The following is a 20340-nucleotide window of genomic DNA, read 5'->3' as shown; positions in this document are numbered from 1 at the left end:
AATTTCCCTGCTACATGTATAACTCTCCTTCCAAGAATACCGCTTGTTTAATGGTGTTTTTGTATTGAAGTAGTAAGTACAAAGACTGTCATATGCTGAATACTTTAAAGTTAATCACACTTTATTTTTCTTTTGTGTTTTTAATAATTAACAAGAACCATAGCTAAGCGAATACAAGATTAAAGCTTCTTCCACTGAAACAGTTCAGCTTCAGAATGAATCTGAAGTAATTAACTGGGCCAGATGGCCTAGTTACTGCCATGGGAAGATAACAGTCATTTGTGGAAGTCAACATTTAGAGTAGATATTGCATAGGACCTGATTTTTTTTTTTCTCACGGTCAGACATTTGTTGGTTGTGCTCTGTAAGTAGCAAGATAGACTATGTCCATTTTTGGTTAGCCCATCGGGCAGTAGGCTCACTGCCTAGCTACTAGTGTGCCCTCCATGTACTCAGGTGTGCCAAGTGAAACAGGGCTGATCGAGGAGGCTAGGGAACAGCCCTTGGTTAATTGTGCATATGTAGAATCCAACAGGGTTTTGTTCCTTTGTTTGGGCAGCGTGTAAGAATCCTGCCTTTTAGAAAACTGTCTCCCACTCCTCTTTTAAAGTTAAAATTACTATTGGAAATTGATTAACAATTAAACATTCAGAAAAGTTAAAGCTGCTTTCTCATAGCTACAGATTAATAATACATTCTGTGAATACCCTCTGTATTCACAACTAGAGATTAATAAACTAGGTGGATTTATCTGTTACTATAGACAGCAGACAACCTCACTTATGAATGTGGTTTCTCACATTCAGTTCCTCTGTCCTGTTTAAATATGAGGGTATGTTTTGTCCATATTTTGCTAAACTGTTGTTTTTCTAGGAGGCAGATAATTTGTAAACTAAAAATGATAGTCTTGACACGGGGCAAGTGCCATATATCACAGTAATATATCACTTATTTTATGGATTGTTCTGAAAAAATATTTAAAATTTTTTCTTATACTGTCATTAGGAGATACTTTTAATTTCTATGAAGCATAGTTATTAACGTCATGTGTAGCATGAATGTGTGTTTCATGTGAATATAGTCTGGATTAAATGGCGTCCATTTGCTACTTTGTGTTGTATTCAAGTGTGGTTTATTAACTGTTTAACATGTAGTGAGTACCATTAAACTAGGCTTACACTTTTATTATCTCATTTGAAGTTCAAAACTGTATGGCTGGTGGTGACATTTCCATTTTCTGGGGTGAGAAAACTGAGACTCCAGATCTCAATCATCTATTCCTTGTTTGCCTGCCACCTTGCTACTCTAAAAACTTTTTCCTCAGAAATTTGTAATTACTGTCTGTCACTTGATGACTGATGAAAGAGAATATAGGAGTTTGAATTTTAAATACAAATACAAGTAGTAAAATTTGACAGATAGGCTTTGAACAGAGGAAAACTAAATTGGTAAAAATGTTTCATTTCTTTAGTTTGTGGAAACAAGGTAGTATAAACCATGGATTTATTTATTGTGTTGTTTCAAATGAAATATACAAATTACATTTACTTTCAAAGCTGTTGTGGGTGTGTGGACTTATGGAATATGTAGATCCATCTTTTTATGCATGTTTTAAATTTGAATTCTAAACATAGAAAAAAAGGTGTTGCACTTTGTCTCATTGCTGCTACTAAATTACAACCACTGAATTACACTGCAACATACATGCTGTTAACTATTGAGCCAAGATGAAATCGACCACTGCATTGAAATCAAGATTTGCAGTTGTGTCTGCATTTGAAGGAGTTTAATGGCAGTGAACCTATTTTCTTCAATGGGAATTTTGTTTTGTTTCCTTTTTATGGGTGCACTTTGAGTATAATAACAGCATAATTATTTGAGTTTTTAGTTTAACTTGAAAAAAAAAACCATCCTATGAAATGCTTTTGAACCTGTATGTCCAGTGTTGTGTTACACATTGTGTTGATAGTTACTTGTTTGATTCATAATCTCTTATAAAAAGAGAAACAATTTGTCCATGTGATCTTGAGCTCAAATGGTTTTACCTGTGTGTGCATGAACTTGAAAACCATTCCTTTGGGAGGATATACTTTGGAGGTATTTTATTCTGGATGAATAATCTTAATTTTTTTTTTTTTTTGGCTTGATAGGACTTGACTCTACTCAATTTAGAGTTCATCAGTATCACAGAGATGAAGAGAATGATGCTCTACTTGGTGGTCCAGCACAGCTGACTGATGAAGAGAAATACAAGGACTGTGAAAAATTCAAATGCCTTTGTCCTACATGTGGAACTGAAAATATTTATGATAACATCTTTGAAGGCTCGGTTAGTTTTTTGTTTGTTTGTTTGTTTGTTTCTGTCTTTCATTTTGTTTGAAAACTAGTTCAAAGTGCCCTCCCCTACAATTTAGGGTCTGTGAAGGTAACCTAGATGTTGTGTTTATGTCTTTAAAGAATTATTGCTACATGAATTCTGCTTTTTCGAACTTCATTTCTGCTGAGACATGCTTAATTGAATGTGCTTCAATAATTGTTTTTGCCTTCCTAGAGTTCTTGACCTTAGTTTTAAAATGAACTCTTAAAAATTCTAATTATCTCAAAATATTTTTATTGGAACTCCTTAATTGGTAACCTGTATTCCTTATTCCCAGCCCCCACTTATTAAGCTAGAGCAATACTTGCCTGTATCTTAACAAGAATTAGACGTTTTGGGAAAGTTTTGTTTGTCATTACATGTTGCTCTTACCTCCTTTTTTCCCTCCAAAGGTACTCTTATTATCTTTTCCCTGGTCTTTCCATATCAGACGTTTAAAAAAAAAAACACAAGGAGACATTCCTGTCAAGAAGTACTGCCAAAAAATGTATCATTGACCTTGGATCAGAACTTGAATCTTAGCCAATTCACTTGATTTCACTGCAGTGTTATAAGCGTGCTAGCCATTGGCAAATGAGTAGGCAGCAGAACTCTGTGAAACCTTGAAACTGAAAGAAAATACATCCTTTATCTAAATTAAAAGTAATTATTTTAAGTTAATTTGGACAAACAGCAGATGTTTTACATTTTTTTAAAATCAAAACAAAGCAGCTTTTGGAAGCAAGTGCAAGGAAGAGGCAGACACATATCAGCAATACTTGCTAAATCCTTGAGTTTTGCTTCATTACAGCTGTAAATAAGATAGTTAATTGCATGGAGGCTTGACGACTTGCAGATGGGCTAACTGTGGAAGAGCCGATGTCAAGCTCTGAAATCTCTTCCACCTGGAATTTCTTAGCTTGTCGGGTAGGGTTATGCACCAGATTGGAGCAGGAAACCAACCAAGATGTTTAAGTACCCAGAAGGAAAACAAATGCTCCAGAAACCCCAACAGTTTTCCTATATCTTATATTTGTTTTGTCTTTGTTTAAAACAAATCGTGACACAATAGAATGTTTCTCCAACTGCTAATAGTTACTTGTCCAGATTTATACTCTTATTGAAGTCTTCTTTTCCCAAATATATTTCAATTCTTTTCAAGCACAGAAATTTTCGATTTGCCAATCTGGTGATAAATGAGATTGCTTTATTGTTCTGTAGTACAATCCTTTTAAATTTTATATTTTGCTGCCTAAAATTCAGTTGGTGCAGTAACAGCAAACTAATGTCATGTAAGGGCTCTTGCTTTATCTTCAAGTTTGGAATGAATGAGTGCAAATTAAAATTTTTGATCAGTGTCTCTAGAAGAATGTTTATTTTGGGTAACATGATTTCTCTGGTATTTTCGGAGGGGAAGTGGCCTTATCCATAAAGCCTGTCTTGCATGGAATGTAAAATAGTGAGTTTATGGTTTTCCTTTTGACTTTGTACTCCATTGCGATCCAAAGAGTATATGCCATGTACTTCTAAAGGGGGTCTTAAGCTATAAGGAGTGGATAAAGCAGAGTTCAAAACTCACCTCCAAAAGTATTATGCACCAAGAAAAGAAATGAAACTTTTAGGCATAAAATACTTTCTAGTAATAACCTTTTCTGTACTTGTTTGTCCCGACTTCTGTAGGGAATTGATATGGAGCCCAGCCTGTATCGTTGCAGTAATGTTGATTGTAAGGCTTCACCACTCACCTTTATGGTACAGCTGAGCAACAAATTGATCGTGGACATTAGACATTGCATCAAAAAGTACTATGATGTAAGTATCTGTAAGAAGACTTTACACATTCAGTTTACTGAAGTATAATGATTGTTTTATAGTTTTTGATGTAAGCAGAAAACATTTGGGGACAATTCATAGTAAAATACTATTAATAAAATGTTACAGACTCGAATTTCACATTTATTTACATTATTTGTGTGTTTGTGTGTGGGGGGGGTGATGTTAGTGCAGGGTAGTGCTTGTATGGTGGTTAGAGGACAACTTGAGGGAGTTGGTTCTCTCTTTCCATCAACTGGATCCCAGGGGATCAGACGCAGGTAGGTCATCAGGCTTGGTGACAAGGCCTTAACCAAGCCATGTCACCTCCTCAAAGTCTAGTAATGTGACAGCAAGTTCTTTCATTACTGAAGACTATTTTAAAGATTGAAAGTTGGGTTTTAAGAAAAGTGAAAATGTATTCAGAAATTTTATTTTCATTTATTATTGCCTAAATAACTAAATTAAATGTCACTCAGCTCTTTGGCTAGAATAGGAAAAACACCAATGTTGCCTATCTCCAGTAAGTAGAGTCATGATGCTATGGGTAATGATTTTACTAGGTTGACCACTACCCAGTATTTTGTGTTCACATGACAATCTAAGCCAATCTCTTGGTTAGTTTTCTGAAGAAATGGAAAGAAACATCTTTTAAATTGAAGTGCAACTTGAGAATTCAAAGAGAATATCTCATTTTTTTTAATATATGTACAATAAAAATCCCAGAAGACTAAGTAAGCTTTCTTTGCTTTTATTCTGAGTTTTGGTTTGTTTTCTTAACACATTTCTGATGAATGTGGTTTTTTTTTCTCCTTAAAAATTAAATTTTAAAAAGACTGTACATTTCTCATTTTTCTTAGTGTGTCATATCACTTATCATATCAATAAATTTTCTGTCACTTAAAAATTATCTTTTTAAAAAGCTGTATTGAGCTATACAGAGAAACTCTGTTTTGAAAATGAAAAATAAAAACAATAAAAAAGGCTGTGTTGACAAGACATTTAAAAAAATGTTCAGGTATTATTAAGTAAGACCCATGACTTTCTACTTGTTTATTAAAATGTAACATTTCCTTTACTTCTTTGAAACACATGTGAAGTAATTTGAAACATGTTTCACATAATAAGAAATATAACTCATTATATAAAAATGGATATTAGATCATTAAGATGAAGAATGAGAACACAGAGTCACATTGTGATTTGGCATAGAATAGTTTGTATTTATATTTTTAAAAAGTAGGTTTGCCTTGAAGTTTTTTTTTAAAATAATAATTATGACTGCACTTTGGGAAACTCTGCAAAGTTTAGTGAATAAAGCTGTGCTGCACTTAATAAAGAACTGGATGGGAATAAAGGTTATCTGTGGGGTCACATTCTACAGTACATGAAACATTCATCTCATGAAATGTTAGACTTTTATTTAGCATGAAGAACCCAAATCAAAACTATTCAGCTTCTCATTTACAGGCCTCATTGAGCAAAGTATGATTTTTTACTCTTGGGAAGAATCCTAGCTTTTCCCTCTGTGTTTAGTCTATCAAAAGCTTCACCATGGAAATGTTAATACTAAAACAATGAATCCAGTTCCTTCTGTAAGAAGGAGCTATCTGTTTTGACTAAGTTGAGAATAGGAAGAAAAATGATCCATATAATTAGAATGTGCCCAAACTCAAAAATGAATTTGTAATCTAATTGTGTGTGTGTGTGTGTGTGTGTGTCTGTGTGTGTGTGTGTGTGTCTGTGTGTCTGTGTTAAGGTCCATAGTTAAAAAAGCATTTTTAAGTTATATAATCTACTTTTAGAAACCAGGTATTTAAAATGATGCAGTTAGAGCACTTGCTTTGTCTTGTCCACCAACTATCTCTGTAACATGCAAGTGAAAGTTTATCTACATTTAACTGCCCACTTGACTGTCTTTTCTAAGATATTCATGATCAAATTTGTCAAGGGTTACTCTTGTGATTAAGGGGATTGATAGAACTGTTGGTCCTCAAAACTTAGAAACTTTCCTACTTTCTGACCCTAATCATATGTGACTGGATGGGAGAAAAATAACGCCATCATTTATTTCATGGTCTCATGCTGAGGTTGTATATAAACAGTGTATCTTAAAAGTCAGTGAGAGACAGTTCTTTTTTCTGTTGTCTCTAGATGCAATGCCCCTTTTGCCAGCAGAGGGGCATGATGTTAAGTTTCTTTGTGCCTCTGTTAGTTCAGTGTGATGTATGATAATTAATGGCAATCAAACTAAAGACTGATGCAGCAAGCACATTGGTATTGAGAATAGTACTGAGATTAAGTGACTTTAAAGCAGGTTACCAAAATGGCTTCTTCATATTTTGTAATATTAAAAAAAAATACTCACTGAACAGAAACAATTGTTTGTGGACCTTAGTTAAGAGTGTCATATTTATTTTAGTCTTAAAGTTACAGCAAAGGAATTCAATGTACACTAAGAAAAGAGATGTACACTTAGGAAGAACTTGGAGAAATTTGGTGGAATATGGCATTTGACCAAACCTGTAACCTGCCAAGGAACGTAGTTATAGATTATTATGAAATTAGGTTGCCAAGAAAAGAAGTTAAAATCACAAAGTATACTTCTAAATCACTTGCCTTTTGGAAAAATGCATCATATGCTGTTATCTTCTGTCATGAATAAATAGTCCTGACTGGATGAATAAATGTGGTATAATGCTTTTGCAAATATATATATCTCAGAATCAATCGATCTACATCACATCATATTTTAATGCTGACTCCTTTAGTGGAAGATGCTTTTTCCCAACGCTTTCCATACAGTGTATCCTTGGAATTCTCATTTCCATTAACATACAAATTTCCACATGCATGAAAATGTACCAGACACTGAACAAGTGCACTTTTTGAGTAATATATTGATTTACTTAGGAGAAATACAACTTTGTATTTTACTCCAAGGTTTGATGAAGTGTTGAAAAACTGACACAGCACAAAAACACTTTAATTCAAAATTGATTTCATGTTTTGAGGGTTGTTTGTTACTCTGTTAATACTGAACTGGTATTTCTTTTTAATCATAAGAAAGCAGATTAATCTCTAAGCTTTTAAGAATGGTTTTTAAGATTCAAGTTTAGAATGAAAAATTGATACATGCCCCCCCCTAAATTCTGTCCCCAGGAGCAAGCGCGCGCGCAACACACACACTCACACACACACACACACACACACACACACACACACACACACACACACACGGGGGGGGGGGAGGGAGAGAGAGAGACAAAGGGAGAGAAGCACTAGCTAATCTAAATTGGGAAATGAAGAGGGCTTTTTTTAAGCATGAAAATTTCATCATCTTGTCAGCTGGCAGAATGCCTGCTGTGTGGATTCACAAAGGCTAAGAATTACACTTTCATGAAATTTTCCTCACTAACTGCCCTGGTTAATTTGAAAGATAACCCACTGTTCTAATTCATTCCTCAATTGGGCGGTGCAGGTTTTATCTTTGATCTGACAAAGCATTTGTGTTAATCGTTTTGGCCCTCCACTAGACACTCTTGGGATTGTGCTTTTACAATAAATGTGTCTGTGATAGCTCTTTAGTCTATTATACTTACAATAGATCCATAGAACTGGTAATTAATTCTCTACTGCTTTGGAAATGGGAAGAATAGGTGTAGCTCTGTCAAGTACTGCTGGGAAGTTTGTTTAGCTGGTTCCATTTTTGAAGTGTTCCCTCAACTGTCCAAAAAGCAAATCTGAGATTGAGATGCTAACCTACTCTAATGACTCTCTGATAAGTGGGAAATTCAACCCTTCTTGATACCTGGGAGGGGGTGGTGGGTCATTTACTATTAGTTACTATGTACATTAAACTCTCATTTGAATATACACATGGAGTCAAACCTTTCTAAAGGTGAAGTATCTGAAAGACACAATGATAGTAGTGAACTCAAATGTATTCACCATTCCTCATTATGCAGTGTTTAAGGTGTTTGAATAGGGCAAAGTATGTTTCTTTACCAGCCTTCCTTTGTTTCTAGGTACCTGCAAAAGGATGTTCCTTAGGGCTCTTTGTTATTATTTTTAAATATTGAGATATTGCCTACCCTATATGGAACTGCCTCTCCATCTAAAAAAAAAGAATAGATGAGTACTTGCTATCGGTGTTTTAGGCCTTGATTAGTTGCTAGGGCCAGAATTAGTAGTGTAATTCCTTAGAAATCAGCTCTAAAAGGCCAGTTCATGCACCAAGGATGGATCCTGATCCTACTGCCAGGGGGCCCCTTAATCAGATCAAGCTACACAACTGACTGGCTTTTTGGAGCCCACTACCTGTGATGGGATACCTTGCACAGCCTTGATGCAGAGAGAGGGGCTTGGACCCGCCTCTACTGAATGTACCAGGCTTTGCTGACTTCCTATGGGAGGCCTTACCTTCTTGTTGGAGGGAATGGGTGACGGGGGAAGGTTGGAGGGGTGGAAGGAGGGAAGAGGGGGATCTGTGATTAGTATGTATAGTGAATAATAAAATTTCTTAATGAAAAATTAGCTCTAGGTTTTATAATCTCAGAATTTTTCTGAATTATTCATTTTGCAGACTGGATTTATATTTTCTTTGTCTCATCTGTGATCTTTGCCACAACCTTTCATTTAATAATGGGTGTCCTTGATGCTTAGTAACCGAGGGACCAACAAATAAAGGTTATTATTTTAATGTTTTCTTTAAATTCTTTTTTTCATAATGTTACTACATTGACAGAGGGCTTATTTGTGATATACAAGATTGATATCAAGTTAACACAAAACTCCACAATTGTTTTAAGGGCCTGAAAGCATTGACAAATAGCTCTTTGTTACTGTTTTTGTATTTTACATTACTAATTACTACAACACCTCAGTAGCCTTAATTTTTTTTCCTCCCAAGCCAAGTTTGTGGCAACAAGTCAGTGCCCACAGATATTATTGTTATGATACAGAGTAGCAGCCTGCCTAAGTATAATACTTTCTTTGTGTTGCTAGAGAAGTCCTGTGCCTAACTAGATAACGTGGGGAGAGTGAGAGCGGATACCTAGCTTGTTACTTTCTTACTGCCACTCTTTATATTTGTTTTAATGCTTAGTGTATTATTGTGGCAAAAGTACATTATTATTTCTTTGGGACCCATTTTTATGTAGAATTCAAAAAGTATGCCCAAAGAATTAATATCACCCATCAAGCACTATGTTTTTAAACCCAAGATTGACTTGGAATTGCCTTTTATCAAAGGTGTAATAATGAACCAGGAATGCACATGCCTTTAATCCCAGCACTAGGGAGGCATATAGGCAGATGTCTTTTGTTGCTGTTTTTTTTACTCTTTTTGGTGGGGGGGCGCCCTCAGCTCCCAAATAAATCACACATGGAGGCTTATTCTTAATTATAAATGTCTGACCTTAGCTTGGCTTGTTTCTTGCCAGCTTTCCTTAACTTAAAATTATCCCATCTGCCCTTTGCCTCTGGGCTTTTCCTGTTCTCTTACTTCTATAAATCTTACTCTTACTCTGTGGCTGGTTCTGTAGCTGGGTGACTGGACCCTGGAGTCCTCCTTCTCTGGCTACTTCTTTCTTCCCAGATTTCTCTTTTTATTTATTCTCTCTGCCTGCCAGCTCTGCCTATTTCTCTCTCCCGCCTTGTGGTTGGCCTTTCAGTTTTTTATTAGAGCGTCAGGTGTTTTAGACAGTCACAATAACACAGCTTCACAGAGTTAAACAAATGCACCATAAACAAAAATAACACACCTTAGAATAATATTCCCCAATAGATCTCTGAGATTGAGGCCAGCCATTTACAAAGAGTTTCAAGACAGCCCATGGCTGTTACACAGAGAAACCCTGTCTGGATAAACAAAATTTTTGTCTGAATTTGCAAATGTTACTGGACTGGACATTGTTATATATTAATGGAGTTTTTTATCTGAATCTGTCAAATGTTAATGGACTAGACATCATTAATTTTTGGCTGTATATATTGTATATACTTATTGGAATGTTTTTCTTGTATTAGTTATAAGTTTTCTTTAATTTTAGACAAAAAGAGAGGAAATGTGGTGGTATTGTGTTCCCCCAAATATTGTGTACCTTAATAAACTTATCTGGGGTCAGAGAACAGAAAAGCCACTAGTTGGGCAGTGATAGCACACGCCTTTAATCCTAGCATTCCAGAGGCAGAAATCCCTCTGGATCTCTGTGAGTTCAAGGCCTCATTGGAAACAGCCAAGCATGGTGACTCGCGCCTTTAATCCCAGAAAGCCAGCCTTTAATCCTAGGGAGTGGTGGTAGAAAGTAGAAAGGTATATAAGGCGTGAGGACCAAAAACTAGAAGCATTTGGCTGGTTAAGCATGTGGCTGGTTAAGCATTCAGCTGGTTAAGCTTTCAGGCTTTGAAGCAGCACAGCTCAGCTGGGATTCATTCTGGGTGAGGACACAGAAGCTTCCAGTCTGAGGAAACAGGACCATCTGACGAACTGGTGAGGTGAGGAAGCTGTGGCTTGTTCTGTCTCTCTGACCTTCTAGTATTCACCCCAATAACTGGCCTCAGGTTTGATTTTATTAATAAGAACTTTTAAGATTCCTGCTATATCTCGAGAGAGAGAGAGAGAGAGAGAGAGAGAGAGAGAGAGAGAGAGAGAGAGCAGAGAGAGCAGAGAGAGAGCGCAGAGAGAGAAGTTCAGTCATTTAGCATCATAAGCAAACACCATTTATGGTGCCTAACAGTGCTTAAACAAAACAATTTTATGGGTACCCACTGAATGAAATTAAGTAAATAAATCTGATAAATGCGAGATGAAACAGCTTCTCACTCCAGACCCCAGCAAATGTGTTCCTCACTAACTGGTCACTCATCATCATTGCCTTCGTTTATCTGTTTGAGAGCCATGCAGTGGCTTTCAGTAACACTCTGCTATTCTGTTGCAAATATTCAGTGTTCAATAACCCTCAAAATTTCTCATTTCTTACCTGTGGTGATGTGGACTGAGAGTTTTTAGGTTATAGGTTGCAATATGCAGTAGTATCACAGGTACATTAGTTTAAAATAGTTTAAACTTTAAGTAGTAGTAGAATTATTGTTGATTTCTTTGCTTCTATTTATATTTAGAACACTTAGAAAGAATGAGTTAGGCTTCTTTTTTTTTGTAAAGTCTCTAACAACATAATTATAAGTGGTAGTAGAAATATGCAACATAGAAGCAAGAGATATCCATCTCACCAATTCAGCTTCATGGGCAGCCCAATACTTGCTGCCCAGTGAAGCTTAAAGAGGGCTGATTTCTTTAGGAATCCATAAAACCCATCCTAAATCTTAATTAAAATAAAAAGAACTTCCTGAGAACTGGTGTTTCTTCGTGCTTCACAGCATCTTATTGGGTATCTAAGCATAAATGAATACCAGGCATACCAGTATTCTAATAGGCCCAGTAATAGAGAGGATATACTTTTATTTGTAAATGGCTGATTTTTCTTAATTTATGTAACTCAAACAAGGTAATTTTGAGTTGAGTATAACATTTTGCTGCAACTTCATGGTGTGTTCCCACAGTAAAACTGAAAAAAACAGGGCTTTGATGATAGTCAGGGTTGAATCTCATTGTAAGAAAATGTATTAGTGTGCAAATCTAAGTAAATCATAGGTCACCCCATCCTCTAAACCATGCCAGATAGGTATTCTATACAAGCAATTAATCACGGGATAATATTTGCTATTTCAAAGGAGTTCTAGTAAGCAAATAGTGTTAGGTACAGTTTGCCATTTGACTTTTTGTAAAATAACCAACATTTGTCTGTTGTTCCTTTAGTTTTATTTCATTTAATCCTGACCAGATGCTGTCAATTATTTTTGGTAGGCTCCAAACTAGAACATGATCCTGTGGAACTAGTAGGATATTCACACCAAATTTGGACAGGTCCAATGACACAATAAACAGTACAAACTGTGCCAGGTCTGACTGTGGCCACCCAGTAGTGGTCTGGCCCACGTGTATTGAACCTGGACTTTCAGCAACTCCTGATACAGTTTGCAGCTTTTGGAAATGCTGAGGAAATGCCATATGAGTTGTCAGATATTTGAAAACAATTAGGGAAACCCAGAAAACTGCCGAAACAGTAGAATTCCGTTCTTCAGTTTGATTTCATTAACCTTGTCTATTTAGGGAAAACTCAACTTTGAGTCTAACTCCAGTCATCTAAAGCTGCTATCTTGTAGTAAAGTAAGAAATTGAACCAGAATAAATTTCATTTAACCTTTCAAAAGTGAGAATTTTTTTCACACCACTGAACTCTGTGTCTTAAAAGAAGCAAAGGGACTAACAGTTCTTTGCTGTACATATCAACAGTATGGGAAGCGGACCCCCTAAGCAATGGCTGTCTTTCATCTTTGGTTTGGATGTTCATTATGTCCCACAAGTGAAATCAGACTTTTACAGATAGTTGCTGATTGGAATTTCCAGATGATGCTATCTAGCCTAGTCTTGCATTAAATAGAATGATCTCATTTCTGTTTAGGAGAGAATTAATTCAGCTGCTTTTCCAAGGCACCACAGAAAAATTTTCAAAGCCCAGATTAAAGTGTGTGTGTGTGTGTGTGTGTGTGTGTGTGTGTGTGTGTGTGTGTGTGAATGAGTGTATGATAAAAATTGAGTGCGTATATTTTTTCTATATAATAGGTATTGGTTTGTTTTGTGCTTAGCAAGGGATGGCTTTACCATACACCCTTATCAACATATGTACTATGTGAAGCAATATGAGTCCTGGTTTAAAACTTGTCTGATTTGAATAGCACCTCCAGAATTTTCTGTGGTTTTTACTTTGTGCCATAATGTAATTTGCCAGCGAGTGATTGTCTATATTCTCTCACCAGGCTTGTTTCTTGAAAGGGCTGTCTCATTCAGGCAGTTCAGTTGCTTCACGTTCCTTGGCTGTTGGAACAACAATTGGTACTGCTGAAAACCTGGACGATTTGCTAGCCAACTCTCAGGATCAGGACTATTAGGGCTACAGTCTAAAATAAAACCGACACTGCTCAGGATTTATGTCTATAGATATATATATAAGGATTTAGAGACCATGCAGGTCCTCAACTACAGCTTTCCATTTAATGATGTAGTGATGTTCCAGAACCTTTAGAATAGTGGTTCTCACTCTGTGTGTCATGGCCCTTTGGGGTGTGAACAACCCATTCACAGGGGATTGCCTAAGACCATCAGAAAACACAGATATTTACATTACAATCCTTTGGGTTTTTTTTTTTCCCCCAAGACAGGGTTTCTCTAGTTTTGGTGTCAGTCCTGGATCTCGCTTTGTAGACCAGGCTGGCCTCGAACTCACAGAGATCCGTCTGGCTCTGCTTCCTGATTGCTGGGATTAAAGGTGTGAGCCACCACCGCCCGGCTACATTACAATTCTTAACAGTAGCAAAGTTAGAGTTAGGAAGTAGCCATGAAAATAATTTTATGGTTGAGAGTCTCCACAACATGGAAACTATATTAAAGGGTCACCGTGTTAGGAAGGTTGAGAACTACTGTTTTAGACAGACCCATTGAAGACTTTCAAGTAAAACAAATTCTTTTGTAGTAGTATAGTGAAGCAGTTCTCTTTGGGAACCCAGTAGACTATTAAAATACCGAAGATGCCAAAGAGTATATTTTTATATGAATTCATTTTATTTTAAATTAAAACTGAGGTGCTAAAATATCAATCCATTTATGAATAATAATAAGTATATTAAAAAAAATAGAATATTTTTTTAAAATTCTGGGTGTTGGCACACGCCTTTAATCCTGGCACTCAGCAGGCAGAGGCGGGTGTATCTCTGTTAGATTAAGGCTATTCTGATATCTATGTAGTAGATTCCAGGCCTGCCAGTGCTACATAGTGAGACCCTATCTCAATAAGAGCCCATTTTTGTGAAAAAATAACTTTGTATTCCAAATGAAAATAATCTAATCAATACAATGTTATTGTTTTTTATTTTTTAAATTTTCTTTCTTACCTGTCTTTGAAGATAGTTCAATTCTCATATCTTCTTCAGCATCTCATCTATTGTAATTTGCTATTTTTGGTTTGTAAAGAAAATTTTGTTTCACACAGAAATGTAGTTGAGGAAGGAATAAGCATGTTTTACTAGGTCTTTCTCTTAACTGGAGGTATTCATTTTTTTTTTTTTGTTACTATACCAAGGTAGTTTTTTTTTTTAAGTGTGTTGGGGCCGGGGGGGGGGGCTTTGTATGTGTTCATATAGGCATGTACACTTGTGTCCATGTGTGCCAAAGTGTGTGTGGGTAGGTCAGAGGTCATTATTGGGTATATTCTTCATTAGCTTCTTAACCTTATTTTCTAGAGAACAGGGTCTCTCAGTGAACTTGGAGCTCACTGATTTAGCTAACGTACTGAGCAGCAAGCCCTAGGAATCCTTCTGTGTTCACCTCCTCACTGCTAGGATTATAGGCACATGCCTCTCTGCTCAGCTTTTTTACATGGGTGCTAGAGATCAAACTTGGGTCTAAGCTAGCCCCTCTGCCAAGGTAGTTTCCTTTGTTGTTGTTTTTGCCAAGGTAGTTTGTTAAAGGTTACTTTACAACATTGGGTATGAAATCATGTCCTGGATCTTTTTATGTTTCTTATAGTCCATTGATATCCATTGCTCTTTCTTAAACCTTGAATGGATCATTTATCTTTGCATGATTTTTAACATGGAATGGTTGTTTAGAAAATATTGGTTAAGTGACTTATACATGTTTTCCATATGTTGGTACATCTTATAATTCAGTTTTTGTAAATCACATTTTTAATCAGCCTCATTATAATATTGGGACCCTATTGAGCCTAAGGTAGTAGATATTAATATTCCAATGAAAATACATTGAAAACTGGAGTTTTATTATTGGTAACATACTTGCAGTTGTTTTTTCTTGAAGTAACAGGCTCAGTTGGTTCATTTTTGAGGAAATGTCTTCTAGGTACTTAGGTCTGAATAACCATATTTGTCTATCTCTTTCAGGTAAAAATGGATTTTGTTGAACAGAGTAGTTAGCCTAGTTCCCAACTCAGACAGTTGTACAAGTGTTTTTCTTGGAAATAACTACTGTATTATTGCACATGATAATAAAAGAATACGTATAGTTGAACTTCATAATAAGATTCTGCTCTCTCAATGTATGGTATTGCTAAATGAGCCTAGCTTACTTATGTGTTAGGTATTGTGAGTGTGCATTGGTAAGGAATATAAAAGCTAATAGTGTAATTTGTAGCCACTGCTTTTATTAATGCCCACATAGCAGGCATTTTATTGTACACATCGATCTTGCACCATCAATGCAATTGCAAACTCAATGAAAAAGACTAACATTCAGGAAAAGAGTTACAACTTTTTATTTGTGGGTCCTAGGAGCTTCACTTTCAGCTCTAGCAATTTTTCCTAAAGAAATGTATCTTTGGGACTATGGGGGTTAAGAGCACTTATTGTGCCAACATGAGGGCCTGAGTTCCAATTTCCAGACCCAATATAAAAGTCACACAAAGTGTCCTGCATACTTGTAACCCTAGCACTGCATGAGGCAGAGACAGGAGGATCACTAGGACTCACTTGCTGCCTATTTTAGCTCTGGGCTTAGTGAGAGACCCTGTCTCAAAGGATTAAGGTAAGAAGTGATAGAGCAAGAACATCTAACCTCCTCCTCCAGCCTCCATGCATGCATGGGAGCATGTGCCCATACACAGACAAGTATATACTACACTCCCACACAATAAATTTTAGAAAGAAAAATAACATTTATATGCAAGAATATATGAATGAGTAATTGCTTATAATAGTGAGAATTGGATGTTACTTACATATCCTAGAATAAATTATTGCTAAATAAGTTATGGCATATCAACAGAATAGTATAATGTACAGCCACCTGAAGCAGTGTTTTATGAGATTAAAGACACAGGACAGCAATAATAAGGAAGCAAATTATTGTATAAGGGATGCTTCAACTATGTGATAAAAATACTATGTACCTATAGCCATGTGTGTGAAATAAATTTTTAAAAATTAGAATATTAATAGTGATTGTCTTCACTAATAAGAATATGGGTTGCTTTAATTTTCATCTTTATATTTGTGTTAGTGCTATAATTATATATTCTGTTTTAAAAGGGGAAGATTTGGGTTACAATTTAAATATATATATTTTAACATTTATAATACAGTAAACTTTACTGTAGCAAATTTCACTGTAAAATTCACTGTAGCATATTGTATAGTGTATTCACAAATGGAAAAAATTGTGTGACTGTGAGGACTTTTATTTTAATTTTGTTTGCTGGTATACTAAATTGGCTGCCAGTTCCAGAATTGTGTACATGAAAGTGAGTGGCTTCTTTACGTTTCAAAATGGCAGTAATTGATTTGAATACAAAATGAAATTATCAGGTCAGTTCCCCCAAAGAATATTGAAGAAAATATATCTCAATATTTTCATTGGAGCTTCATAGCAAGAGATTTTATGCTCTGTTTGGGAAAGAGAACTGACTATCATCTTCAACTCATTCCTTGCTTTCAGTGGATCATAAGGGCATACAGAACCTCAAAAGTTTAAGGAGTCATTCTAGCACTCACTTATCATGTTCACTACTTCTGCTTTCTAGAAATTACCTCAGGTCTTAAATCAGATGTGCATCCATTTCAGCTTACCCACATCTATAGTAGTTTGTGCTTTTACAGAGTCTAGCACATGTATAGATAGATTTGTGTACTTACCACTGTTAATCAAAATACAAAACAGTTCAATCACAAACAGTATCATTTCACTCTCCTTTCAACTTCTAAATTTTTTCTGATCACTACGAATTTGTCTTTTGGAGACTGTCAAATGGATCCATAGAGTATGCAGCCTTTGAGACTGTCTTGTTACAGAGGACTCTCCTTTTATTGCCTAATATTACTCCCCTTTGAGTGTGTGTATTTGTTTGACTCATTTAAGGATGGTTTATGTTGTTTCCAGTTGGAGACAATCATGGAATCAGGTGCTATAACATTTGCATACAGATTTTATATGTGCATTTCTCCAGAATAAGTATCCAGGATCAGTATTGGTGGCTCATAGAGTTATTGTATGTTTGAAATTTTTAAGCATTACCAAACTATTTTTCAGAATGATATTATTTTGCATTCCTATATATATATACACACCATTTACTCAGCATCATTGTTAGTACACGGTATTTGTTTTAAATTTGAACTATAGGCAGGAGTGACATGTCTTTGTGCTTTTAATATCTGTTTCCCTGGTGTCTGGTGATACTGAAATCTTTTCATGCATTTACTTGCTTTCTGTCTTCGTTACTTTTCTATTGCCATGACAAACATAATGATCAAGGCACTTAAAAGAAAGCATTTAATGTGGAGGCTCATGGTTCCAGAGGGTTAGAGGCCATGACTATCATAGTTGGGAGCATGCCAGCAGGCAGGCATGGCATGGCATGGCACTGGAACAATAGCTGAGAATTTACATCTAATCCACAAGCATGAGGCTGAGAGAGAACTAACTAGGAATGGCCTGGTCTTTTGAAACTTAAACCCACCCCTAGTGACATACCTCCTCCAACAAGGCCACACCGTCTAATCCTTCCCAAACAGTTCCTCCAACTGGGGACCAAGCATTCAAATATATGAGCCTATTGGGTTGTTCTCATTCAAACCACCATGCCGTCCTAAAAAAATTTTTTTTTTGTATTCTGTCTCAAGTATTTTTTTTTTTTTTTTGGTTTTTCGAGACAGGGTTTCTCTGTGTAGCTTTGCGCCTTTCCTGGAACTCACTTGGTAGCCCAGGCTGGCCTCGAACTCACAAAGATCCGCCTGCCTCTGCCTCCCGAGTGCTGGGATTAAAGGCATGCGCCACCACCGCCCGGCTCAAGTATTTTTCTTTTAATTCATTTATTTGGATTTTTTGCTTTTTATTGTTGAGTTTTGAGAGTTTTTCATATATTCTAAATACAATTTCTTTATTATATATGTGATTTGTAAATGTTTCCCCCAAGTCTGTAGCTTGCATTGGTCTCTTTAAAAGTATTTTTAGCCAGATGTAGTGGCACATGCCTTTAATACCAGCACTTGGGCAGCAGGCACAGTTGGATCTCTGTGAATTTGAGGCCACATGTATTCACATAGTGAATTTAAGGATAGCCAGAGCTACGTAGTGAAGCCCTGTCTCAAAAAAAAAAAAACAAATTTTAAATTGTTATTATTGTCTGGATGGATGCACATGCCTTGTGTGGAGATCACAAGACAACTTCCTGGAATAGGTTCTCTCCTTTGCCTTTACATAGGTTCTGAGAATCTACTTCAAGGTTAGACTTGTTTGGTTGGGCAGCAAATGCTTTATGTGATGAATCATCTCACTGGTTCTTTGTCTTGGTAGCTTAAGAGAATCTTTCACAGAGTGAAGCTTTTAAATTATGGTCAAATCCAATAAATCAGTATTTTTGTTTTATACATTGTACTTTGACTCTCAAGATGAAAAATTCAAATTTTTTTAAATTTTTTTAAACATACAGTCTTCATACAACTACTGTCTTGAGTTAGTTTTCATATGAGACTTAGGACAGGCTTTATTTTATTCCTTTGGCCTGTGTCTGACCAACTGATTACTTATAAGGTTGTCCTTCCTCCATTGAATTGCTTGTGCAAACTTGCATGGGGCTACTTCTAGACTTTTTCCTCTTCTATTGATCTTTGTGTTTATCCATTTGCCAATACCACACTCTTGATTACTGTGACTTTACATGTAGTATGAGTACTCTGTTTTGTAGATGTAACCAACTGTCTTATTAAATAAGAAACACAGAGCCAATACAGAGATGAAAGCCAAGAGGTCAGAGCAATAGCTAAGAGCTAAAAAGCTTACCCTTCACTGTCGAAGTTGTCTTACCACTCCGAAAGAGACCCACTTCCTGTGTGTTTGTGCTTTTTTTTTTTTTTTAAGATTTATTTATTTATTATGTATACAGTGTTCTGCCTGCATGTATCCCTGCAGGCCAGAAGAGGGAGACTGATCTCATTACAGATGGTTGTGAGCCACCATGTGGTTGCTGGGAATTGAACTCAGGACCTTTGGAAGAACAGCCAGTGCTCTTAACCTCTGAGCCATCTCTCCAGCCCCGTGTTTGTGCTTTTTATTGACTTTCTGTTCTGCCTTCTCATTGGTTATAAACCCAACCACATGACCTCGTCACTGCACATCTGTACAGACCTCCAGGTCTTCTACGGTTGGTATTGAGATTAAAGACGTGTGTCTCCATGCTGGTTGTATCCTTGAACACACAGATTCGCCTAGCTCTGCCTCCCAAGAGCTGGGATTAAAGGCGTGCACCACCACTGCCTAGCTTCTGCTAAGGCTTGCTATTAGCTCTGACCCCCAGGCAACTTCATTTATTAAGATACAAATCACATTTTAGTACAAATAAAATATCACTGTTCATTTCAAAATTGCTTTAGCCATTCTAGTCCTTTTGCATTTCTGTGAAAGTTTTGAAATGAGCTTGTCTTCATCATCAAAATAATACTGTTAGGTGGTGGTGATTGTAGTTGTTGATGACGTCCATGTTATTTTGGGGAGAATTGACATTTTTATGCTGAGACTTCCAGTCTGTGAGCACTATCTTTTCATTTGCTTTAGCCTTCTTTGAGCTCTTCAGTTAACATTTTGTGCTTTTCAGTCCATAGGTCTTGTATTTGTTTTGCTGGATTGACACTTAAGTAGTCATTTTGGTAGGAGATTATTATGCTTTAAATGATGTTTTCACTTGTATTCCCTGGTAAGTAGAAATAAAATTGTGTATTTATTTGCTCTAGTGTTTCTATAATTTAGAAAGTTATGTGTAGGCTGTGGGTTATTACCTAGCACATGACTCCTTGTCATATATTCAGTGAACTTTTTTTCTAAACAGAAACTTAAGTAAATCATTCTATCCTCACCAGAGTATGTTTATACACACACGCATATGCACGCACGCATGCACCCACCCACCAGCACGTATGCTTTAAATTTCATAAATCTATGTACTGGCCCAAATATTTGACCTCATAATACTGCCAAATTTTTAAGAGTACCAGCTAATATGTGTGCTGTCACTTTTGTAAAAGTTCATACGTTTATATGAATGTGT

General features: G+C 36.2%; 1 protein-coding gene across 1 annotated transcript in view; it reads left to right on the top strand.

The window, feature by feature from the left end:
• Pola1 (DNA polymerase alpha 1, catalytic subunit) overlaps window positions 1–20340 on the top strand; it is a 331476-nt gene that overhangs the window by 167691 nt on the left and 143445 nt on the right. Inside the window, exons 33-34 of the mRNA XM_028881682.2 lie at window positions 2151–2329; window positions 4037–4168. Of these exons, the coding sequence (XP_028737515.1) occupies window positions 2151–2329; window positions 4037–4168 (311 nt within the window). The remainder of the gene's footprint in view (window positions 1–2150; window positions 2330–4036; window positions 4169–20340) is intronic.

Source organism: Peromyscus leucopus, chromosome X, assembly GCF_004664715.2.
Source record: "Peromyscus leucopus breed LL Stock chromosome X, UCI_PerLeu_2.1, whole genome shotgun sequence".
Taxonomy (NCBI): Eukaryota; Metazoa; Chordata; class Mammalia; order Rodentia; family Cricetidae; genus Peromyscus; species Peromyscus leucopus.
Note: the sequence above shows the minus strand (reverse complement) of the source record. Positions and strands in the feature narration are given on the sequence as shown.